This window comes from Nerophis lumbriciformis, linkage group LG13 (genome assembly GCF_033978685.3).
Source record: "Nerophis lumbriciformis linkage group LG13, RoL_Nlum_v2.1, whole genome shotgun sequence".
Lineage (NCBI taxonomy): Eukaryota > Metazoa > Chordata > Actinopteri > Syngnathiformes > Syngnathidae > Nerophis > Nerophis lumbriciformis.
The window spans coordinates 518,049-545,095 of record NC_084560.2 but is presented as its reverse complement, the minus strand read 5'-3'; the positions used below and the strand labels follow the sequence as shown (position 1 = coordinate 545,095).

Here is a 27,047-nt window from a genome sequence, read left to right as displayed (position 1 = left end):
TGAAAATACTGTTAAAGGTTAGTACTATTAGTGGACCAGCAGCACGCACAATCATGTGTGCTTTTGGACTGTATCCTGTCATGTCTGTGTAATCATGTTTTGTTTTAGTCATGTTTTGTTTAGTTATTGGACTCTTTAGTTTCTGGTTGTTCACTCCCTTGTTTTGTTTCCATAGCAACCCATTAGTTTTCACCTGTCACGTCACGCACCTGTTTCACGTTTTGAGTCACGCACCTGTTTTCGTTAATCATGCCTGTGTTATTTAAGCTTTTCTTTTTCTGTTGGTCACCTGGCGACATCACATTTATGCTCTGCACACTCTTTATCCTCTCAAGCCATGTTCACAGTCCCATGCCACAGTAAGTGTTTTGTTTCGTGTTCTGAGTTAATTGCCTTTGTGCTATAGTCTTTTTGCTTTCATAGTTTGTTCTCCGCCATCGTGCGCGCTTTTAGTTTGTTCCTTTGGTTATTGTAAAAATAAAATATGTACTCACATTCCCGTCTCGCCCGAGCCAACTTTCCGTTGCCTTCCGGAAAAACAAAACCCAAGGACCAAGTCATGACAGTATCCCTTGCAGACTGTATTGATATATATTGATATATAATGTAGGAACCACAATATTAATAACAGAAAGAAACAACCCTTTTGTATGAATGAGGGAGGGAGGTTTTTTGGGTTGGTGCACTAATTGTAAGTGTATCTTGTGTTTTTTATGTTGATTTAATAAAATAAAAAAAAATACAAATAATAATAAAAACAAAACAAAAAAAACGATAATAAAAAAAAAAGCGATACCGATAATTTCCGATATTACATTTTAAAGCATTTATTGGCCGATAATATCGGCATGGCGTAGTGGGTAGCGCAACCGTGTCAGAAACCTGAGGGTTGCAGGTTCGCTCCCCGCCTCTTACCATCCAAAAATCGCTGCCGTTTTGTCCTTGGGCGGGACACTTCACCCTTTGCCCCCGGTGCCACTCACACCGGTGAATTGAATGATGAATGATAGGTGGTGGTCGGAGGGGCCGTTGGCGCAAATTGCAGCCACGCTTCCGTCAGTCTACCCCAGGGCAGCTGTGGCTATGAAAGTAGCTTACCACCACCAGGTGAGAATAAATGATGGGTTCTACATGTAGAGCGACTATGGGTACTGTCGGAGGCAGATATTTACATATATCCGTATTTAAGTGTTACTTCTTTTGATTTCATAATCATATTAGTGTTTTTCTTCCAATTGTGGTCTTTTGGTTGTCTGCAAATACTGTGTGCTAAACCTTGAGTGAGGAATGTAAGAAAGAGAGATACTCCTTTCTCTTATCTAGCCTTATGTCCAGGTGCGGAGGACAATGGGCATGTGTTTTGGCTGGAGGGACATGACTGCGAGGGTGGGAGGGAGAGAGACTTGATAGGGGAGAGGGTTTTTCATGGGAGGGGGGCAGACCATCTTGGCGGCGCGATTGAATGTTCTATGCTGGACTGGTCTCAATGTATTTACAAAGCTTTGCAAATATATTACAAAATATCTATTCTGTCTCTGGTGGTTTTTCTACTCAGCTTTAAGTGTCGTAAAGAGCTTGGGAGCGACTTGTGACTTGAATTCCCTGGGAGGAACAACTGGTCCAAACGCAACAGTACTTAGAAAAGCGCTATATAAATCTCAGGTATTATTATTATTATTATTGGACATCTCTACCAGCCGAGTGTGAAGCGACTGGGATGAGAATCAGCACCTCCAAGTCCGAGTCCATGGTTCTCGCCCGGAAAAGGGTGGAGTGCCATCTCCGGGTTGGGGAGGAGATCTTGCCCCAAGTGGAGGAGTTCAAGTACCTCGGAGTCTTGTTCACGAGTGAGGGAAGAGTGGATGGTGAGATGGACAGGCGGATCGGTGCGGCGTCTTCAGTAATGCGGACGCTGTATCGATCCGTTGTGGTGAAGAAGGAGCTGAGCCGGAAGGCAAAGCTCTCAATTTACCGGTCGATCTACGTTCCCATCCTCACCTATGGTCATGAGCTTTGGGTTATGACCGAAAGGACAAGATCACGGGTACAAGCGGCCCAAATGAGTTTCCTCCGCCGAGTGGCGGGGCTCTCCCTTAGAGATAGGGTGAGACGCTCTGCCATCCGGGGGGAGCTCAAAGTAAAGCCGCTGCTCCTCCACATGGAGAGGAGCCAGATGAGGTGGTTCGGGCATCTGGTCAGGATGCCACCCGTGCGCCTCCCTAGGGAGGTGTTTAGGGCACGTCCGACCGGTAGGAGGCCGCGGAGAAGACCCAGGACACGTTGGGAAGACTATGTCTCCCGGCTGGCCTGGGAACGCCTCGGGGTCCCACAGTCTTGAAGGAGTTAGCTCATGGAGAGAATGCCAGGAGTGTGCAAAACAGTAATCAGAGCAAATGGTGGCTATTTTGAAGAAACTAGAATATAAAACATGTTTTCAGTTATTTTTTTGTCAAGTACATAACTCCTCATGTGTTCATTCATAGTGTTGATGTGACAATCTACAATGTAAATAGTCAGGAGAAGCTGTGTCCAAATTTTTGGCCCAGTGGTCCCCAACCACCGGGCCGCGTCCCGCTACCGGTCCGTGGATCGATTGGTACCGGGCCGCACCAGAAATAATTAGTTATTTCCGTTTTATTTATGATCTGAGCCCGAACGATTTTTTTTTATTTTTTTTTTTTAGTATTTTATTTTGAAAAATGACCGGATTCTCTGGGTTATATATTGGTCACTTGAGCGGCAAAATGTAACCCTGCTAGGAAAATGAGCAAAAAACAGACGTCTTTGGAAAGTTTCTTTGTGAAGGGGAAAAGGCTTTGGGAAGAGAGAGAAGAACAGCCTACGACTTCCAACAAAAAGAAAGCTTTTAACAGACAATAGCAGAAGTCCTACTTGAAATATGGATTCATGGCAACAGGTGATTCCCCCGCACTCTGCATAATATGTGGCCAGCAGCTCTCTAATGAGGCCATGAAGCCTTCAAAACTGCTTGGCCACTTAGAGACCGAGCACCCTGGATTCAAAGACAAGTATTTTGAAAGAAAAAAAGATGAAGATGAAAAAGAGAAGAAATGACCACATCAGTCAATGAGAATCACTGAGAGCATCGTACTTAGTGGCTAATCATATTGCTAAGGCTAAAAAGCCATTCACTATTGGTGAAGAAGTGATCCTTCCTGCCGCTAAAGTCAACTTCTAGGAGAGGCTGCTAAGAAGATATCTCTGTCGGCTACACCGTGACTCGGCACATTGAGGAAATAGCTGAAGACATTGAGACACAATTGTTAGAGAGGATTGCTAATCACCGTGGTAACGCACTCCAGCTTGACCAATCTACAGCGTTACGGTGAGTTCAAACTCTCATTTTATGTTGTATCTGCATTTTATTTTGAAGGCATGTAACCGTTTTTCTTAGCTGCTGAGTGGGAAAAGAAGTTAAAACACAAATGGTAAAAGTTTCGGGACGTGTGCAATTTTTGAGGCATATTTTTCTGAATTCTATTATATTTAAAAAAATATTTAATATACATATTTTCTTCAAAATGCTTTATCCAGCATCAACAGTGCAGTACAACACAGTGTCTAAATAAGCAAGTGCTCACATTTATTTGACATTTTTTCTTGTAAAACCATCCATCCATTTTCTACCACTTATTCCCTTCGGGGGCGCTGGAGCCTATCTCAGCTACAGTCGGGCGGAAGGCGGGGTGCACCCTGGACAAGTCGCCACCTCATCACAGGGCCAACACAGATAGACAACATCACACACTAGGGACCATTTAGTGTTGCCAATTAACCTATCCCCAGGTGCATGTCTTTGGAGGTGGGAGGGGCCTATCCCCAGGTGCATGTCTTTGGAGGTGGGAGGGGCCTATCCCCAGGTGCATGTCTTTGGAGGAGGGAGGAAGCCAGAGTACCCGGAGGGAACCCACGCAGTCACGGGGAGAACATGCAAACTCCACACAGAAAGATCCTGAGCCCAGGATTGAACTCAGGACTACTCAGGACCTTCGTATTGTGAGGCACATGCACTAACCCCTCTACCACCGTGCTGCCCTCTTGTAAAACCTCCCCCACCAAATCTGCCCGCTTACCCCTGACCTTTTCAAATTAAATTGTTTTTTGTTTTCATAAAGAAATACAATCATGTGTGCTTACGGACTGTATCCCTGCACACTGTATTGATCTATATTGATATATAATGTATATATTGTGTTTTTTATGTTGATTTAAAAAAAAAAAAAAAAAAAAAAAAGTTTTAATTTCTTGTGTGGCCCGGTACCAATCGGTCCACGGCCCGGTGGTTGGGGACCACTGCTGTATAGCACACACTGCAACTGATCCAGCTGGTCCCAGTCGTCAGAGGAATGAGAGCACGGAACGTGGAACCGCTGTGTCATCCTCGGCAGTAAATCATCAGTGGGCGCTGGAGTGTGTCTGCTCGGCTCCACAAGGGGGAAGTGGGCGTGGAAAGGTTACGTAACTCCGCTCTGGCCGACATCCACAGTCCACGCTCTGACTGCTTGCCCACTGACCAACTCCTGCCACTTCTTATCTTATTGTCCGGCCGCTAAAAGGCTGAGCTCCAGTTTTCCCTGGTCTCTAACAAGCTGTGATGCTGTTACACTGCAGGGTTAGGAACAGCTTGGATCATTCCTTCAAATGTTCCACTTCCATTCACACATTTAAAAAACATGTCTTGAAAAAATATATCACTCTTGAATCAACACTGTAGTTAATACTATGATCAATGTTCATTACAAACTACCGTATTTTCCGCACCATTAGCCGCACCTAAAAACCACAAATTTACTCAAAAGCTGACAGTGCGGCTTTTAACCCGGTGCGCTTTATATATGGATAAATATTAAGATTCATTTTCATAAAGTTTCGTTCTCGCAACTTCGGTAAACAGCCACCATCTTTTTTCCCGGTAGAGCAGGAAGCGCTTCTTCTTCTACGCAAGCAACCGCCAAGGTAAGCACCCGCCCCCATAGAACAGGAAGCGCTTCTTCTTCTACTGTAAGCAACCACCCGCCCCCGGAAGAAGAAGAAGCGCGCGGTGCATGCTGGGATATGTGACGTTTCATTTCCATTTGTGTGTTTATGTAAAGACCCCAAAATGGCTCCTATTAAGTGTGTTGTCTGTCTAATTATAAATAATGCAGACGAGGCGTGTTAACTGAGTTCTCAACGTTTACTCACAGCGTGCTCATAACCACATTCTAACTGCCAGCATACAACGCTTCTCAGGGCTACCGCGCATGCTCGTAACTATCGTTGCATGCTGGGTAGTGTAGTTGTTATATTTGCTAGCTCATAACATCACTTTAAGAGACACGCTTACGCGCTTAATTCAATACTCGCCGTCATTCCGGGTGGATTGACAAAAGACCTCCAGCCGCTAGATATTGGTGTCAACAGGGCATTCGAAGCTAGACTGCTAACTGCGTGGGAACAATGGATGACAGAAGGCGAACACACATTCACTAAGACGGAGGCAGCGCCAGACGACGCCAACATCTGCCAGTGGATCGTAAATGCCTGGGCAGATATTTCGGTCACAACTGTGGTCCGAGCTTTCCGGAAGGCAGGATTCACAGAACTGCTGGATAACAGCGACACTGACTCCGATGACTTCGACGAGACGGAACCGTCCATTTTGGATCTCACATTTGCCCAACTTTTCACTTCGGACACCGAAGACGAAGGATTTACGAATGAAGAATAACTTCAGAAAGTGAGCGCTATGTTTATTTTGTGTGTTGTGACATTAACGTTCGAGCAACATTATGTTGCTATTGCTCTGCACTATTTTGAATTTTACTATGTTTGTGATTGCACATTTGCGTACATTTTGGGACAGAGTTGTTAGAACGCTGGTTTTCAATATATTATTAAAGTTTGACTGACCTATCTGTTTTTTTGACATTCCCTTTAGCGCAGCGTAGGCGCGGCTTATAGTCCGGGGCGGCTTATTGGTGGACAAAGTTATGAAATATGCCATTCATTGAAGGTGCGGCTAATAATCCGGTGCGCCTTATAGTGCGGAAAATACGGTAAGTGTGAGATATAAATAATAATGGAAGTGTTTGTATATAGTATATAATTGGTGCAAAGGTGTACAAGGATATTTCACATGCCTTTACTGTGTATATCATTGAACTGTGTTTATGTTGTGTATAATGTGTATTTATAATATGTTGTACAAAGGACATTTCATCATTTTCGGAAGTTCATCTTGTACTTGACATTGTTTATAGGGTTAGGCAAAATACGTGTTCAACTTCAGCCTAAACACTTTCGCTCTGCAACATTTTCATTTTCAATCTATGAATGTACAACTGTTTGTTTATTTTGTTGACCATTGACCGAAGAACAATAATAAACTAATGATGACGAAGATGTATCTGTGCAAGTGAACAATTGGATCCACAAGGGACAACAACCCTTTCCACAGACTACACACACACATCAGAAACATAAATGTTAGAAGCCTACAACAATACATGTGAAGAAGACTTTAGGATTAAAAGTGAAGATGTGAGGTGAAATAAGTACAAATGCAGCAATAAAAACAAGCAACTCCACTCACGATGGCTCTAAAGTTCAGTGATGTGTTGCTAACTTCAGCATTTTTCTTCTTTGTTGATGTTTTGCAGTAGTTAACATCCATGATGTAACAATGCTGCTAATCTACCAGAGTCCACATTTTGTTAACCATTTTATTCATTCATACTTTTAATTGCATAATAACATCAATAAAATGCAATGGAAAAAATGTGTGAAAAAAACCGAAATGAAAATAATAAGATGTCCTCTCTTTAACAATGACAAAATACAATAAAATAGTAGCTGTGGAGTCAAAAACTCAGAAGTGGCAGTAATCCATGCCCTACATGGTCAAAATCAGTGAAAACTACAATTTCCAGAATGCTGAGGTAAAATGGTCGCCAAATGACTAATTGAAGGCAGGTGAAAAGGAAGGAGGTGAGTCAGACTCATTCACCAAACAAACTACATGGAAGGAAGAACAGCTAGCAGCCACAACCGCAAGATCCACTCAACAAGTTTCTCCAAACACACCAATGGTCAGTGAATATGCTTCATTTGATGACCATGGAAATGTTTGTGTGATATGCTTAACTTGAACCTGCAAGCTTGTTAAATTGCTTACTGAACTATCCTCATTTGTTTGCCTTCAACTTAAATGACTGCATTACATTTGAGCATTGATTGCATACTGTGTTTGACCACTTTAAAGCTCATGTAAAAGTTTAAAGCTGAAGTTAAAATGTTAAAAGGTTTAAAGCTTAAGTTAAAATAGCAAATGGTTAAAGTTAAAAGGTTTATAGTCAAAGCTTATGGTTTAATGTTTAAAGTTTAAAACATTATTCAGCGGTTTAAAAGCATTTGTAAAACATTGTTGGAAAATAGCTGTGTAATCACATTGTTAACATCTCTGTTTTTGTGGTTTAAAGGTTTACAACCTACTGATGATTTTGAAGATCAACTGAAATTAAACCAACAATGCTTCAAGTTGGAAAATAAAAAGTTGATCAATTGGAAATCGTTAGTTGTCCTTGGGTCCTTTTTGGAGTAGAAGAGTGGAACTTAACAGTAGCTACATATATAATACTCAATACATGCACACAACTTAAAAAGTAAGTACAGGACAACATATAAGACTAGAAGATGAGAAGCACTACATACAACACCAAATATACATTCATATTAAACATGCTGTGTTTTTAAACTACATTTAGCACAATCACTCTTTAACTGTTTTTACATCCCTGCAGCTTCCATGACTGTTACACACTTGTGTTTACTGGCCTGATACTTAAACCTGAACATTTAACCACACACAGTGCAACTAAACGGTTTCTCTCCAGTGTGTGTTCTCATGTGTGTGGTCATGTCACGCTTTGTGGAGAAATTCTTCTTACAAACAGAGCAAGCAAATGGTTTCTCTCCAGTGTGTGTTCTCATGTGTGTGGTCATGTTTTGCTTTCCTGAGAAACTCTTCTCACAAACAGAGCAAGTAAAAGGTTTCTCACCTGTGTGTGTTCTCATGTGCAATATCATTTCCTTCTTGGTGTTGAATCTTTTAGCACAAGCTGAGCAAGAAAAAGGTTTCTCTCCAGTGTGTGTTCTCATGTGTATGGTCATTTGTTCCTTTCTGGAGAAACTCTTCTTACAAACAAAGCAAGTAAAAGGTTTCTCACCTGTGTGTGTTCTCATGTGCAATATCATTTCATTCTTAGTGTTGAATCTTTTAGCACAAACTGAGCAAGCAAAAGGTTTCTCTCCTGTGTGTGTTCTCATGTGTAATATCATGTGATTCTTATGGTTGAATCTTTTCGTGCAAGCTGAGCAAGCAAAAGGTTTCTCTCCCGTGTGTGTTCTCATGTGTGTGGTCATGTTACTCTTTTGGAAGAAATTCTTCTTACAAACAGAGCAAGTAAAAGGTTTCTCTCCAGTGTGTGTTCTCATGTGTGTGGTCATGTCACCCTTTCTGAAGAAACTCTTCTTACAAACGGAGCAAGTAAAAGGTTTCTCTCCAGTGTGTGTTCTCATGTGTGTGGCCATGTTACCCTTTTGGAAGAAATTCTTCTTACAAACAGAGCAAGTAAAATGTTTCTCTCCAGTGTGTGTTCTCATGTGTGTGGCCATGTGTTCCTTTCTGGAGAAACTCTTCTTACAAACGGAGCAAGTAAAAGGTTTCTCTCCAGTATGTGTTCTCATGTGTACTGTAAAATGACTCTTCTTTCTAAATGATTTCCCACATTCAGAGCAGTCAAAGTGTTTGTTGTTAGTGTGATGTCTCGTATCACCTTTAGAGTCATTTTTACTCTCCAAAGGTTTTTGGATGTGGTCACTGTGATCAGAAGAGTGTGACATCATGTGGTCCATGTCTGACAGTGGAGCAAAGATGCTGTCTGGTTCTGACTTGATATCTTCACAATGCTCTCCATCAGCTTCTGTGATGTGTTGACTTACAAGCTCCGCCCCTCTGTTCTCCTCACTTTGACTGTGATGAAGCTGGAAGGACTGAGCTTCATCTTCATCATGAAGCTGCTCCTCTTTAATGTGGGAGGGGGCCTGTAGCTCCTTCTGTCCCACACTGGTGTGCCACTCCTCTTCATGACTCCCCGCTGACACCCGCTGGACGTCTGCAGAACAAATGAGGTGTTACTGTATTGAAGTTTGCAGTATTCAAACTATTGACATGTGAGCTAGGCCAAATAGACAGTGATGGGCAAGCTACCTGGACAATGTAGTAAGCTAAGCTACAAGTTACTCTCAATTAAATGGAGCTAAGCTATCCTCAGAGAATTGTAGCACGCTACACTACAAGCTACACTGCAAAAGTAGCTTTTATAGCATATTTATATACATATATATATAAATATATTGACCCACATGTATAATATCAATGTTTATGTTGTCCATGGAAAGAAGTTAGTAAGAAGCAAAAGAAAAACAACCAACCATGGATGACAAAAGGACTGAAAAATGCTTGTCACAAAAAAAAGACATTATATGGAATATTAATAACACAGACATCTATAGAGGCAGAAAATAAGTATAAGAAATATAAAAACAAGCTAATTGGTATACGAGGAACATGTAAGAAGGAATACTACAGACAATTATTAAAGAAGAACAGAAACAACATGAGAGCAACATGGGGCATCCTAAATAGCATCATTAAAAATGCTGCTAAGAAAGATTACCCCCAGTACTTTCTACATGGAAATACAAAAAATGACAATATGAACCAAATAGTTGAACGTTTTAATTATGACTTTGTTAATATCGGAACAAATGTGGAACAAAGATTTCCAAATGCAGATGATGGATCAGTTGAGGACTTGAGTGAGCTCATAGACAGAAATCCCAATTCCATGTTTCTTAAAAGTGTAACAAAAGAAGAAATAATCAAAATTGTAAAACATTGTAAATCCAAGACCTCAACCGACTGTCATGGAATAGATATGGTAACCATAAAAAAGGTTATAGAAGACATTTCAGAACCTCTGACATATATCAGCAACGTATCATTTCTAACCCGCAAATTCCCTGACAAAATGAAAATTGCAAAAGTCGTACCAATTTCTAAGAATAGAGACATACACCAGTTTACTAACTACACACCAGTTTCATTACTTCCACCATTCTCCAAAATCATGGAAAAACTATTCAATAGCTGATTAGATTTATTTATCAACAAAAGTGGGACGCTGGTGGAGAACCAATATGGACTCCCAGCAAATATCTCAACATCTGGTCAACATATGTAATAACCCCGTTTCCATATACAGTATGTTGGGAAATTGTGTTAGATGTAAATATAAACGGAATACAATGATTTGCAAATCATTTTCAACCCATATTCAGTTGAGTATGCTACAAAGACAACATATTTGATATTCAAACTCATAAACTTATTTTTTGTTGCATATAATCATTAACTTTGATGTCAGCAACACGTGACAAAGAAGTTGGGAAAGGTGGCAATAAATACTGATAAAGTTGAGGAATGCTCATCAAACACTTATTTGGAACATCCCACAGGTGAACAGGCAAATTGGGAACAGGTGGGTGCCATGATTGGGTATAAAAGTAGATTCCATGAAATGCTCAGTCATTCACAAACAAGGATGGGGCGAGGGTCACCACTTTGTCAACAAATGCGTGAGCAAATTGTTGAACAGTTTAAGAAAAACCTTTCTCAACCAGCTATTGCAAGGAATTTAGGGATTTCACCATCTACGGTCCGTAATATCATCAAAGGGTTCAGAGAATCTGGAGAAATCACTGCAAGTAAGCAGCTAAGCCCGTGACCTTCCATCCCTCAGGCTGTACTGCATCAACAAGTGACATCAGTGTGTAAAGGATATCACCACATGGGCTCAGGAACACTTCAGAAACCCACTGTCAGTAACTACAGTTGGCCGCTACATCTGTAAGTGCAAGTTAAAACTCTCCTATGCAAGGCAAACACCGTTGATCAACAACACCCAGAAACGCCGTCGGCTTTGCTGGGCCTGAGCTCATCTAAGATGGACTGATACAAAGTGGAAAAGTGTTCTGTGGTCTGACAAGTCCACATTTAAAATTGTTTTTGGAAACTGTGGACGTCATGTCCTCTGGACCAAAAAGGAAAAGAACCATCCAGATTGTTATAGGCGCAAAGTTAAAAAGCCAGCATGTGTGATGGTATTGGGGTGTATTAGTGCCCAAGACATGGGTAACTTACACATCTGTGAAGGCACCATTAATGCTGAAAGGTACATACAGCTTTTGGAGCAACATATGTTGCCATCCAAGCAACATTACCATGGACGCCCCTGCTTATTTCAGCAAGACAATGCCAAGCCACGTGTTACATCAACGTGGCTTCATAGTAAAAGAGTGCGGGTACTAGACTGGCCTGCCTGTAGTCCAGACCTGTCTCCCATTGAAAATGTGTGGCGCATTATGAAGCCTAAAATAGCACAAGGGAGACCCCCGGACTGTTGAACAACTTAAGCTGTACATCAAGCAAGAATGGGAAAGAATTCCACCTGAGAAGCTTCAAAAATGTGTCTCCTCAGTTCCCAAACGTTTATTGAGTGTTGTTAAAAGGAAAGGCCATGTAACACAGTGGTGAACATGCCCTTTCCCAACTACTTTGGCACGTGTTGCAGCCATGAAATTCTAAGTTAATTATTATTTGCAAAAAAAAAAAAAAGTTTATGAGTTTGAACATCAAATATGTTGTCTTTGTAGCATATTCAACTGAATATGGCTTGAAAAGGATTTGCAAATCATTGTATTCCGTTTATATTTACATCTAACACAATTTCCCAACTCATATGGAAACAGGGTTTGTATAAGACTGGAGACAAACACCAATTTACACATTTTAGACCTGTTTCTTTACTTCCACAGTTTTCTAAAATCATTGAAAGAGTGTCCAATAACAGATTAGAGAGTTTCACAAACAAACATAGAATACTAGAAGAGAACCAATATGGATACACAGCTAATATTTCAACTTTGATGGCTTTAATTGAAATGACAGAAGAAATGAGCAATGCAATAGATAGTAAAAAATGTGCAGCAGCAGTGTTGTTGGATCTAACTAAAGCATTTGACACAATTAATCACAATATTTTCATCAAAAAACTAGAAGGATATGGCATCAGAGGGTTGGTCTTAAACTGGATAAGAAGTTATTTAACCAACAGGAAACAATACGTGAAGCTAGGCCAACACACTTCTACAACACTACATATATCCTGTGGTGTACCTCAGGGATCAATACTAGGACCTCAATTATTCAATCTCTATATAGATGACATTTGTGAAGTTACAAAATATTTAAAGTTAGTATTATTTGCAGATGATACAACAGTGTTTTGTTCAGGAGAGAACACACAGAAGATAATACAAATAATAACAGAAGAAATGAACACATTAAAAAGATGCTTTGACAATCTTTGAATCTCAGTAAAAGTAAAATAATGCTATTTGGTAACAGTAGAAGAGAAAGTCAAACACAAATACAAATAGACGGAATAGAAATTGAAAGAGTAAATGAAACCACATGTCTAGGTATAAAAATTGATGATAAATTGAACTGGAAATCTCATGTAAAAAATATACAACATAAAGTAGCAAGAAACACGTCAATAATGAATAAAGCAAAACATGTTCTAGACCAAAAATGACTTCATATTCTCTACTGCTCACTAGTGTTACATATCTGACTTATTGTGTAGAAATATGGGAAATAACTACAAAAGTTCACTTCATTCATTAACTGTGTTACAAAAAAGATCAGTTATAATAATACATCATGTTGGATATAGACAACATACAAACACTTTATTTATAGAATCAAAAATACTGAAATTCCACCACATAGTGAATTTGCAAACAGCTAAAATTATACACAAAGCAAACTATAACCTGCTAGCCAACAATGTACAACAATTCTCAACAAAAGATGAGAAATATAAACTCAGAGAAAAATGTAATTAAAAACATTTGTATGCACGTACAACACTTAAGACCTTCAGTATATCAGTATGTGGAATTAAATGATGGAATGGATTAAGCAAAGCAATCAAACAATGTACTAATATGATCCACTTCAAGAAACTCTTCACACTTAAAGTGTTTACAAAGTACAAAGAAGAAGATAAACATTCTCAATTTATTTCATCCATCATTCATTTTCTACATCATCTTGTTGTATGCATGCATGTGTGATGTATCATGTTGTATGATTGCATGTTCCAAATAAACTCAAAGTCAACACAACTCAACTCAACTCAACTAACACTTGGTGGACATTCAAGCCACAAAATGCAAATGGAGTATTGTTGGTGTATTTTGGATGGTTATAGAGGACCTCCCATTGGCTCCATTGCAAGTGGACTTTTATTTACATTTATGAGTTAGAATTAGGGCTGGGTGATGTATGGAATATACTAGATATATCGTGGGTTTGTCTCTGTGCGATATAGAAAATGACTATATGGTGATATTGGAGTATACGTTCTCACACAGTTGCTTTTAGCTGCAGGCATTACACTACAGGCTCTTCTCACTCTTTCTTGTCTCTCCTTCTCACAGAGACATAAAACAAGCGCACCTTCTTACATACGTCACATACTGTCACGTGTGCAACGTCATATGTTCTCATGGAGCAGAAAGGTAGTGGCATGGTAACGTTAGCTGTGGTGCTAGTGGTAATACGACAGAAAGAAGGTGCCAATCTGGTAACAAATGAAGGAATAATTAATTCCCAAGACAAACAGTAGGGGGTCCATCGTCTGGGGGTGGTTTGGCTTCAAGCAGGTAGATGGTGAACAAGTATGCGGCAAAAGCGTTGCTACAAAAAGTAGCAGCACTGCTAATGTAGCATCATTTGAAAAGTCACCCGCTAGAGAATGAAGAGTGCTTGAAACTCTGCATGTCAACATCTCCGTTCAGTGCCACACCCACAAAATGCCCAAGCAACCATTTCCACATCAACACTGTATGAAACAAATAGTCAACAACAGAAGGAGATAACGTCCGCAGGAACCTACCACATAGTGAAGGACATACACTATTTGATTTCCTATTATGCAGCTCATTTTTATTTGACACTTATTGAAATATCTTGTGTGACATCATGCACAAAAGTGCACTTTATTTGTTTTAAACTATTGTAGTGGCGTTCTGTACAAAAAGTGCACTTTAATTTAGTGTTGTTATGATACGTCATCTTAGTGACATCATGCACAAAAGTGCACTAATAGCTTGTTTTAAAATGTCTCTGACAATCTTGAACTTTCTGTTTTGAAATGACATGAATGTTTGTGCCACTGCTTAATAACTGTTTAATAAATACACTTTTGCTAAATTGACTTAGTTGTGATTTCCCTCTCTGCATGTAAGTTTAAAAGTAGCATATATTAATGCAGTAAGAAGAAGAATGTTTTAATGTAGACACATAGAATCATCATACTGCTGTGATTATATACATTAAGTGTTCATTCAAGGCTAAGGCAAAATGTCCACATATACAGGTAAAAGCCAGTAAATTAGAATATTTTGAAAACTTGCTGGTAGACGGCTGCGTTGACCCTGGATCTCAGGAAACAGAGTGGACCGACACTAGCAGATGACATGGCACCCCAAACCATCACCCAACCATGCAAATTTTGCATTTCCTTTGGAAATCGAGGTCCCAGAGTCTGGAGGAAGACAGGAGAGGCACAGGATCCACGTTGCCTGAAGTCTAGTGTAAAGTTTCCACCATCAGTGATGGTTTGGTGTGCCATGTCATCTGCTGGTGTCGGTCCACTCTGTTTCCTGAGATCCAGGGTCAACGCAGCCGTCAACCAGCAAGTTTTAGAGCACTTCATGCTTCCTGCTGCTGACCTGCTCTATGGAGATGGAGATTTCAAGTTCCAACAGGACTTGGCGCCTGCACACAGCGCAAAATCTACCCGTGCCTGGTTTACAGACCATGGTATTTCTGTTCTAAATTGGCCCGCCAACTCCCCTGACCTTAGCCCCATAGAAAATCTGTGGGGTATTGTGAAAAGGAAGATGCAGAATGCCAGACCCAAAAACGCAGAAGAGTTGAAGGCCACTATCAGAGCAACCTGGGCTCTCATAACACCTGAGCAGTGCCAGAAACTCATCGACTCCATGCCACGCCGCATTAACGCAGTAATTGAGGCAAAAGGAGCTCCAACCAAGTATTGAGTATTGTACATGCTCATATTTTTCATTTTCATACTTTTCAGTTGGCCAACATTTCTAAAAATCCCTTTTTTGTATTAGCCTTAAGTAATATTCTAAATTTGTGACACACGGAATTTTGGATTTTCATTTGTTGCCACTTCAAATCATCAAAATTAAATGAAATAAACATTTGAATGCATCAGTCTGTGTGCAATGAATAAATATAATGTACAAGTTACACCTTTTGAATGCAATTACTGAAATAAATCAAGTTTTTCAAAATATTCTAATTTACAGGCTTTTACCTGTATATGGTGTATTGCGACATGGCCTAAACATATCCACATATATATGGTGTATCGTGACATGGCCTAAACATATCCACATATATATGGTGTATCGTGACATGGCCTAAACATATCCAGATATATATGGTGTATCGTGACATGGCCTAAACATATCCACATATATATGGTGTATCGTGACATGGCCTAAACATATCCACATATATATGGTGTATCATGACGTGGCCTAAACATATCCACATATATATGGTGTATCATGACGTGGCCTAAACATATCCACATATATATGGTGTATCGTGACATGGCCTAAACATATCCACATATTAATAAAAGGCCATATCGCCCAGCCCTAGTTAGAATACGATTGTTATTTAATTTTTTTAATATATCCACCATCATGTCTTTTATGATTGTGAACGATAGAAAAATTCCCCCAAAAAGTGCAGTTCCCCTCTAAATTCCAATGATTAGATTTAAGACTTGAAGTGTATAAGCATGAAGTGATGAAGCCTACTTGGATGAGTCTTCTAAGACAAAGTGAACAGTCCAGTTGTGATGGATTGAATGCCCTGAGAATAAAATGATATGTGCTTACTTGGACTGTGATGAAGCTGTGAGGACTCAGGTGCTTTGTCTTCATGCTCTTCAGTCTTCACAGAGACAACAGTCAGTGGAAACTTGCTGACATCATCCTCTTCCTGCCCTACAACACACTCTCCCTCCTCTTCCTCTTTCATGTGTGGATCCTCCTCTTCCTCTTTAATGTAGGTGGGCTGTGGATCATCCTCTTCCTCTTTAATGTAGGTGGGCTGTGGATAATCGTCTTCCTCTTTAATGTGAAGGGGCTGTTGAACGTCTGTTGGGTAAATAAGTAAATAAGATAAAGAGAGAATATAAATAGTTTTGGACTGACACTGTTAACACAATGACATTATTTGTGTTCTTTAATGTGTTGTGTTAAAAAGTGTGTAGCAAAACAACCACTAAAATTCATTCAAAAGTGAGCACAAAAACAGACTTGGAAATTTGATGAGGAGCAAGTTTTTTTTATAAGTACAAGGCAGCATTGATTGAGGCATTCTTAACTTTACACTCACTGATATAAAGTGTGTAAATATTTTATTCTGTATACGGTCTATGACACCTAAACTTTATCTCTAAACTTAACCACAATTTGTGGTGTAGAATGACGTCTGGAACTCAAGATAGTTCCACATGTCTGGGAACGCCACCGACGGATAATCCTTGATATTACTCAACAAATCTTTAGGGATCTATTCCGTTTCATAATTAGATTTTTTTCTCGTATCTCCTTTTCGCAGGAAGATCTCGGCCACGGGTGTTTAAACTAATTTTAGATGGGGGGCCACGTGGAGGAAGATCTACTCCAAGTTGGCCGGACAGGTAAAATCACAGCAAGATAACGTAAAAAATAAAGACAATTGCAGATTGTTTTCTTTGTTTAAAAATAGAACAAACACATTCTGAAAACGTACGAATCATGTTTTTTTTTTTTTTTACATACAATAGTATTCTATCTTTAGTTGTCTTTTTTTACACTTTCAGAATCAATTATGTGATAATGTTCATCAGTCAACTCATTGGTGTTCATTTTCAATCTATCAAGATAAATAAATAATATCAATATCAAATTACAGGATGTTATTGATGTAGTTTGCTCATTTTCCCCGACTGGTGCGCTAACATCATGTGTTTTAGTTGTGTTTTACATATGTAGCATCATCTACAAAGATACAAAGAATTGCTATTGCGACATCTAGAGGACACATTTAGAACAGCAGTTTCTTTCATTCAAAAATTCCGACTCATTTTTGTACTTAGCCAACTCATCCCGTCTCATTCACTCATTCACACACTGATGGCGGGATCTGCCATGCAAGGCGCTTACCACGACCCATCAGGAGCAAGGGTGAAGTGTCCTGCTCAAGGACACAACAGACGTGACTAGGTTGGTAGAAGGTGGGGATTGAACCAGGAACCCTCAGGCACGGCCACTCTACCGACCACGCCACTAGCCTTCCACCATCGACCTGCCTACTAGCCTTCCACCATCGGCCTGCCTGCTAGCCTTCCACCATCGACCTGTCTGCTAGCCTTCCACCATCGACCTGCCTACCAGCCTTCCACCATCGACCTGCCTGCTAGCCTTCCACCGTCGACCTGTCTACCAGCCTTCCACCATCGGCCTGCCTGCTAGCCTTCCACCATCGACCTGCCTGCTAGCCTTCCACTGTCGACCTGCCTGCTAGCCTTCCACCATTGACCTGCCTACTAGCCTTCCATCGACCTGCTGTTTGCCTCCAGCCATTGGCTTCGTCTACGGGCTTCCACCCATCGGCCTTGGTTGCTAGTCTTTAGCCCTGTCTGCTAACATCTTCAAAAGTGGTAAAACAAGTGGAACTTCTCCTCTCACTATGTCACAAATTATATTATATTGTGTTTTATACTTTGGTGTGGTTTTACTGGTGTCCCAAATGGGTCTGGTCACCCCCACTCATGAGCTATGCTACTTCAAGATGCACAGTTTGACATATTTGATAATTTGACATTTCATCATAGTGGCAGCTACAAAATAACCTCGGCCTTATCTCAGTTGAAGATTTCTGTGACTTTGGACAAAACCAAATGGCTGCATACTATGGTAGAGTCCATTCATTCTTATTGTTTCCTTGTTTTGAGAGATCACGTCAACATTACTGCATCCTCCCCTAATGTGAGCACTTACCTTAACAGATTAAAGACCGACTCAAAATATGGTAACTTTAAGCGCAAATGTTTAGTTATATCATTGTTATTGCTCTCAGGAAATGTTGAGACTAATCCAGGCCCTGATACACCTACACAATGTTTTACACCTGCGGATTTTAAAACTAGATCTGGTTTTGGGATTATTCATATCAATGTTCAGAGTTTACTCCCTAAACTGGATATGATAAAGATCTGGATAAACTCAACAAATGCTGATATTGTAGTCTTATCTGAAACTTGGCTTAAACAATCTGTGCTTGATAAAGATATTTACATTAATGGCTATAATGTCTATCGTACTGACCGACAAAGAAAAGGTGGTGAAGTGGCCATATATATTAAGCAGAGGTTTGATGTTAAATTAGTGCTCTCTGAATCAGTAAGTAAAGAGCTTGAACTGTTAGCACTTGAAATTGAATTAGCTAGAAATCACCACATTATGGTAGTGGGGTGTTATAGGCCTCCATCTGCCCCTAGTAATTCCCTATCTACTCTTGCGAAGCTTCTGTCTCAACTGAAATACAATGAAATAGTGATTTGAACTGGGACTGGCTCACATCTGTGTCTGACTCTTTGAAAGCACAGTGTCAATCTCTAAATTTAACACAATTAATTAACTCAGCTACAAGACATAATCCTAAATGCCCTCAAAAAGCTACACTCATTGACTTAATTCTAACAAATATGCCCTTCAAATGTGTTGCATCTGGTGTTTTCCCTAATGATGTGAGTGATCAGTGTGATTGCAGTAGTGCGAGACACAAGGATTCCTAAAAGCAAGCCTTGTCTTCTTGAAAAAACATTATATGAAATTATTTGAGACGCAAGCTTTTTTACATGACTTGCATCTTTTTAATTGGGATAGAATTGCTCTTTTTGATAATGTTGAACTGGCTTGGAAATATTTTCACGAAAACTTCTTGAGTATAGTGAACAAACATGCCCCTTTTAGAACATGTAGGGTTAAAGGACGTGACAATCAGTGGTTTACCTCGGACCTGTCAGATGTATTGCATGAGCGTAATGCTGCTTGGGCCAGGGCACGCAAGTCAGGGTTGGAAGCAGATTGGTTGAATTTTAGACAATTAAGGAATCAATTTACCTCTCTCCTTCGGAAAGTCAAATCAGAATGTTATTTCTCCACAACAATTGAAAACCTCAAACACCCAAAGAAGTTTTGGAAAATCATCAAATCTTTGTCCGCCTGCTGTAATTCAGTCAATCTCCCACCTAGTATACTTGTTGATGGTGTCAGAGTAAGTGACAGAAGAGAAATGGGTAGTCATTATAATAATCATTTTATTTCCTCTGGTTTTCTCTATATTTCTGACAACTCAACTGAAGTTCCGCTAACTCCGGAAAGAACCGTTGAAAATACCCAGGTTTTTAACTTTACGCCCTTTACCACAACAGAGGTCATGAGGGCTCTAAAACAACTTAAACCTAGAAAGCCAGCTGGCTCAGATAAGTTGGAGCCGCTCTTCCTAAAGTTGGCAGCTGAAATTATAGCTGGACCACTGACTCACATTTTTAACCTTACTCTAATTTCAAATGAAATCCCCTTGGATTGGAAATCTGCCCTTGTAATCCCCCTATTAAAAGGAGGTGACCCTAGTAATCTAAATAATTACAGACCGATCTCTAAACTTTTGTTCTGGCAAAAGTGCTTGAATCCCTTATCAGTGAACAGATAAAAGACTTTTTGGAAACCAACTTTATTCTGTCACCATTTCAGTCAGGTTTTGGCAGAAATCCCAGTACTGTTACTGCTGCTATGAAGTTTATAAATGATGTAACTGAAGCTCTTGACAAGAAGCAGTGCTGTCTGTCGCTCTTTATTGACTTTTCAAAGGCATTTGATACTGTTGACCATGTCATTTTAATCAAACGTCTTTCAGCTATTGGTTTTTCTCAGCAAGCAGTTGGATGGTTTGCAAATGACCTCACAAGTAGAGCTCAGGTTGTTCAGATAGAGGGTTCCTTCTCGGACGTACTGCAAGTGGAAAAGGGTGTCCCTCAAAGTTCTGTGTTGGGCCCATTCTTAATGAATAATCTTGGACAGAATATTCCGAACTCAACTTACCATTCCTATACTGATGATACTGTCATATACTGCACAGCACCCACTCCTGCTGAGGCCTTTAAATATCTACAACATGCATTTGACAGAGTACAAGAACAACTTTGCTATCTTCAACTGCTTTTAAATGCAGAGAAAACAAAGTGTATGTTCTTTACCACATCAAAAACTGTAAGATCAGCACTGTGTGAGAACATTTGAACAAGAAATGGGCAACAAATTGTGTTAGTATCTGCTTTTAAATAATTAGGATTTTTAATTGATGACCACTTGAGTTTTAAGGAGCACATTCAGTATGTTGTAAAAAAAACAGAAACTTTTACTGGGATTTTATTATAGAAACAAGTCTTGCTTTTCTTTTACTGTGAAACAGAAATTGGTGGAAACAACCTTTTTACCTGCTATTGACTATGGAGATGTGTTGTACATGAATGCTACTGCTGGTTGTCTCCACAAGCTGGATAGTGTGTACCACGGGGCACTGAGATTCATCACCAACTTACTCACCTTTGTGTGTTATACTCAATGGTTAACTTACTCACCATTGTGTGTTATACTCAATGGTTAACTTACTCACCATTGTGTGTTATACTCAATGGTTAACTGGTCATCTTTATGTGCTCGACACCTCAATCATTGGTATGTGTTCATCTACAAAACCATTCTGGGTATCACCCCATCTTATCTGTCTCGTCTTTTAACAAATAAACAAGGAAGTCACAATCTTCGTTCAATGAATGTTCTGCAATTTGTCGTCCCCAAAGTAAGAACTGAACTGGGCAAGAAAGCATTTAGGTTTTCAGCAGCGAAGGCTTGGAATAACCTACAATCCAATATCAACTTCAAACCCTTGTTACATTGAATGAGTTTAAAGCTTCTGTGAAAGGATTGCAGTCTACCTTGTCTGTATGCACATGTGTTATGTCAGCAAGTTTTAATGCTGTAAATGTCATGTTTTATGTGTTGTTTACTGTTTTTAATGTAACCTTGATGCTGCCCTCTTGGCCAGGTCTCCCTTGGAAAAGAGATCTTTGATCTTAATGGGATTTTTACCAGGTTAAATAAAGAAAAGAGAAAAAAAAAGAAAGAAAAAAACAGCTGTTTATTTGAAGTCTTAAAGAAGTCAACTATGTGTGCAGTGCAAGGTGAAATGCAGTTATGTCATCTTCTTGTCAATAACACACACATCACACTTGTGTGTGTTGTTGCTTCCTTATTTGTCATTATTCAAAGCTGATTTTAATGTGTAGCAGCGGCAGCTGAACTCAATGTGACAACGTGTCATAGTTACGTCAGTCAGCTGAAATTAAAAATACCAATAGTTGTGTCGTTAGTCCAGAATCTTCACGGTCCTCATGGACGACATAATTAGGAACTAGTACTAAAAAAAATGGTACTTGGTATACATCCCTAATCTTCACCACTAAACCTTTGAAATATGCTGACATATGTGCTGCTAAAGGTAAATAAACAGTAGCCATATTGAATGTTTACCTTCATTTGACCACGTGAGGTAAGGAGGACGGCCTCTAGGTCACATGGTTACACCCCAGCAATTACACTGTTGATGATTGATGAGCATTCATTTTTAAATGGTGGTGTTAAAAAGCAAGTATATCTCCATCTTTAGTCATAAATGTGGCCCCCGGATGAACATGTGTCACAAACATTGTATTAGATGATATGTGGATGTTGTGCTTACTTGGACTGTGATGAAGCTGTGAGGACTCAGGTGCTTTGTCTTCATGCTCTTCAGTCTTCACAGAGACAACAGTCAGTGGAAACTTGCTGACATCATCCTCCTCCTGCCCTACAGGACACTCTCCCTCCTCTTCCTCTTTCATGTGTGAGGCCTGTGGATCCTCTGAAGTGAAACTGTCCCCCTGCAGATGAGGGAGACATTCTTCTTGGTGTCCAATCAGCTGATGGATGTCTACAGGACACAAACAAAACACATGTAACTCCTACATGCTAAATATTAAATTGTACATGAAATATAGGGCTGTGGCTATTGAAAATGTTATTAATCAAGTGTTCTACAGGAAATGTTTTCGATTACTCGAGTAACTGGATAAAACTTAGTGTTGCTTGGTTAAAGACAAATTTAAGCGACTTTAAGACATTTCACTTAATAATGAACGGCCAATTGGTTTGAGATGGTATGAGATCAAGATGTCATCTTTAGATCAGGCTTTGTTTTTTCCACAATCACTGCCACATTAAAAAGTTAAAGTACCAATGATTGTCACACACACACTAGGTGTGGCCAGATTGTTCTCTGCATTTGACTCATTAACCTTGATCACCCCCTGGGAGGTGAGGGGAGCAGTGAGCAGCAGTGGTGGCCACGCCCGGGAATCTTTTTTAAGGTGATTTAACCCCCAATTCAAATTCTTGATGCTGAGTGCCAAGCAGGGAGGTGATGGGTCCCTTTTTTTATAGTCTTTGGTATGACACAAGCTACTGATCTCAGGGCGGACACTCTAACCACTAGGCCACTGAGTAGGTGGATGTAGCAGGTGTTGTAGTAGGTTAATGGCTGCACCAATATGAAGGAAATAACAGGTCAGTATAGCTTTTACACACATAAATAACTTGTCAAACCTGCCAGGTAGCAGGCTAGGTTTACAGCGTCAGTTACCATGGTAACTGACTCTGACTTTGTCTTACCTCTCTTATTTTTGGAGGTCAAACTGTCGAGCTTTACATACCCAGGAGTTTGCACTTAACCTGCTCTCTGGAATATTCCCCCGGTGACTGTGTGAGTTTTGTGTAAACATGTTGATACACTTTGTTACAAACTGAGAGGAACATCAACCTCTCATAAATATTGTGTGTCTGAACATCCTCACATGACAATTCATCTTCCTATAGACAATCTATTGAAGAAAAGTGTTAATAATAAATATAAAGTTAGTAAAGATGTGAGAGTAAGAAGTAAACAAACCTGTTGTGTGTAACACAACTTGATGTTTTTCATGTTGTCGCTCCTTCTCCTCTTTTGTTGGACAAAGTTCCTCCTCGTACTCTGCTATGGTTCTTTCGCACATTTTCACACAATCACAACACTTTACACTCACACTTGATCTCTGCTTAGCGATGTGTTTTCATCTCTCTTTGTTAGCAGCTAACAAGCTAAGCTAACTAGCAAGCTAAGCTAGCTGGAGAAGTGCGCTCAGACTAATATAACCGGATGCAAACGGTTATTAACGATGTTACTCTATTTAATAGAGTGTAATAAAGGACATAAATGTGTACATGGACGCACAGATTAAGAACACTGAACTGTGACGACTGCAATAACGTCTTCACCGTCAGACGCCATCTTGCTTTAGCCTCGCCGTGTTTGCTTCGCGCGCAGTCTTGTCAGATCTCGCGAGAGAAACAAGTAACCAGCTCCCCCCCACCCCCGGTAAAACTATTTCAACATTCTGAAAATAAAAATAAACTTTTACATTTTCAAAACAAAGACATACAACTTATTTCGGTAAATAAACAGTAGCTTATATGACCCCTTTAAATCATAAGTTGCCTGATCAGAGCGAGACGAGTCGTGGCTCCTCAGCTTCATGCAGGACGGAGTGGTAGGAGGCGTGGGCGAGGTTGACTGCTCCCCAGACCGGCAGCCCCGCTTTTATTTCCTCTCCCACCGCCGCCTGCGTCGCCTGCTGGCTCCGATAACAATCCACGGAGATTCCCGCTGTCTCGCTATCTCGTCGGGTAAGTTGTGCAAGCGGTGGAAATCGCTGGAGACAGCTATCCTAAGTAGAAAAGCAATGTCCAGCAGGTTTTGAGGACTGTGTGTGTCGCGACGGTAGACAGACATAACCAAAACACTATCAAACATAACCAAAACACTATCAAACATAAACAAAACACTATCAAACATAAACAGACATAACCAAAACACTATCAAACATAAACAGACATAACCAAAACACTATCAAAAATAAACAGACATAACCAAAACACTGTCAAACATAAACAGACATAACCAAAACACTATCAAACATAAACAGACATAACCAAAACACTATCAAACATAAACAGACATAACCAAAACACTATCAAACATAAACAGACATAACCAAAACACTATCAAACATAAACAGACATAACCAAAACACTATCAAACATAAACAGACATAACCAAAACCCTATCAAACATAAACAGACATAACCAAAACACTATCAAACATAAACAGACATAACCAAAACACTATCAATTATAAAAGGAAGCACCGAAAGTGGGAGCTGCCGCCATATTGTTAATGGTTATTTGTATTCCGAAATCCAAATTAGGGCCTCTTCCCTATGTAATAGAGTTAAAATACACCTTTGTTATTTATTATATTTTGTTTGTGCATTTGATCTCCAAATAGTTCTCTTTTCTGCTCGCCTGTGAGAGGGCGGTTTGATATCTTTTTGTCCCTCCTGAGCTCCTGTAGTTCTCCTGGGTTGTGGAGCCCCTCCCTTCTCCCCTCACAGAAAAGTTTCACATGGCTGAGGGTGAGTCTCGCTCGGACGATCCCACCGACCTTTTCTTGGCTTTTTGCTACAAATGAGCTCTTTAATGAATGGATGTGTGCACCAAGAATGTGAATATGTTTACCTGTGTTGTCCTTTAGTTTGAAATTCACATTCCAGGCAACATTACATCGCTAACATTGGCGCCAACCGTCCGATCTTTGTTGTAGGAGACTTGTTCAGTGTGTGTGTGTGTGTTTGTGCATAGGTAATGAGACTTGTTCAGGGTGTGTGTGTGTGTGTGTGTGTGTGTGTGTGTGTGTGTGTGTGTGTGTGTGTGTGTGTGTGTGTGTGTGTGTGTGTGTGTGTGTGTGTGTGTGTGTGTGTGCTTACGTGCGTAGGTAACGAGTGTTATTCTGTGTGTTTAGGCGCAAGCCAAAGAAAGACGGGATAGGGACATTGTGTGATTGTCGCCCGCAGGTTGGAAGGAACATAAATAAAGCTGAGAACAGTGGAAAAAGTCTCATCATTGTGCCGACCCAGAACTGTTCCACCTATGAGGAGTGATCCAGCCCACCTGCGAATGTCAAACTAAGGGGCCTTATCTTATTATGTGCTCAAACTGAAATACTACTATTTACTTAAACTTGGTCGTTGGCTTTCTCCAAGGTGAATATAAACCTTCACCATAAGCAAAACATAATATGAGTGAATTCATTCACTTCAGTATCTAATGGTGCATCACAATTGGTGTTTTGTAGAAAGAATGTTGTTCCTGTTTTGCGTGGGCCTTGTGTGTCCTCACCCAGCCAGTCTCTGGTAAACAATGTCCCATCATGCTGACATGTGAGGGGTCATAACACACCACATAAACATACATACGCCAGCCCCTGGGCTCCACTTCCCAAGGATGCTGAGGGTCTCCTATCTTGGGGAGTTGTGAAGAAGTTGTAACGGACAGGACACTGACGGCCAAGTGGGGGGTTTGATTGATTGATTGATTGATTGAGAAGTTTATTGACATCTTAAAGAATTGGATCCATGTAATGCTTTAAAAAGGCAAATGGATGGCACAAAAAGCCAAAAGGCTTGTTTCCATTGTGGTCCATTAAGTCAGTATTTTGGTGAGCAACAGGGCCCCAAAATGGTAAAGTGACTGACACTGTGTAAGAGAGATATAACACCATCTGTGTCCTATTCGATATGATCACATTCAGCAATTTTCAAGGTCCAACTTTTATTTCAGCCACGCCTTCTTCTCGGTAACAACAATGCCAAAAATAATGCCGTCAGAACATATAAATAAGAAAAACAGAACTTACAATTAGTCTGACATCACATAAAAGAAAAACACATTGATTTCACATACATTATCAGAAAGAATCATACCTCATTGGCCTCACAAACTCAGAGGAAATAAAGTTTATTTTCAAGCCGAGACTCCATTAACCTCTTACATCGAATGCTTGCTGTCTCATGCTGCTTCCCTTATTCCGTCACATATTAATTGTCCCCCCAACAATGTGACCAAACCGGAACAAAAAATGTATGTTCCCCTCCAATTGACATGGGTTTTGTAACAAAAATAAAGTTAACATATACTTGCATGAATTAACCAAAGGAAACACATTTTTAATCACATTATATGTAAATATGACCTTATATTTATACATTGTATTTATTTACTCTAACCAACTATGAAATGATATAACAAATATACAATGTGCTTCTGTCAGCAGCTACACTTTTCCTAACTAAGAGTTTCCCGCTTGTCTCCAACCCTTCCCCCATGCATTCCTGAGCTAAGATAAAAGGTGACACTCTCCTGTAAACAGACGGCCTTTGTCTTTTCAGGCCTCCAATAAATACTTAAAAAAAAAAGGTTTTCTCTGAGCATTTCTTATTAAATAGATTATTACATTGTAAATTAACAGACACTTTACTTTTGCTTGTCCTTATGTCCCTGCAAGATGATGTTATGTTTTGGACGCATGGCTGCAATGGTTGTGATCTCTCGGATGCAGAATTTTACACCAGTAAAACCAGCAAAGCAGTAATTATAGTCTGCACATTGTGTTGTTGTTGAATGATATTTATCTGATTTAAAGTCAAATACAGTTGATATACTTGTCTGTCTATCTGTGTTGGCCCTGCGATGAGGTGGCGACTTGTCCCGGGTGTACACCGCC

The 27,047-nt window shown here is 40.0% G+C and overlaps 2 protein-coding genes across 4 annotated transcripts in view; one reads left to right on the top strand and one right to left on the bottom strand.

Moving 5' to 3' along the window:
* The window catches only part of LOC133613921 (uncharacterized), a 168,560-nt gene that overhangs the window by 49,679 nt on the left and 91,834 nt on the right, over window positions 1–27,047 (top strand). The window lies entirely within an intron of this gene.
* On the bottom strand, window positions 6,486–23,725 carry LOC133613927 (uncharacterized). 3 transcript variants are annotated; one of them, XM_072914403.1, is made up of 4 exons: window positions 23,339–23,725; window positions 22,094–22,274; window positions 16,138–16,398; window positions 6,496–9,176 (listed from the first exon to the last, which is right to left on the bottom strand). In XM_072914403.1, exons 1-4 carry the CDS (start codon window positions 23,369–23,371, stop codon window positions 7,858–7,860), a joined length of 1,794 nt encoding a protein of 597 aa, XP_072770504.1. In that variant the 5' UTR covers window positions 23,372–23,725; the 3' UTR covers window positions 6,496–7,857. The 3 variants fall into 3 exon arrangements, with proteins under 3 accessions (XP_072770505.1, XP_072770504.1, XP_072770503.1); XM_072914402.1 differs by having other exon boundaries at window positions 6,497–9,176; window positions 22,094–22,324; XM_072914404.1 differs by lacking the exon at window positions 16,138–16,398 and having other exon boundaries at window positions 6,486–9,176; window positions 22,094–22,324.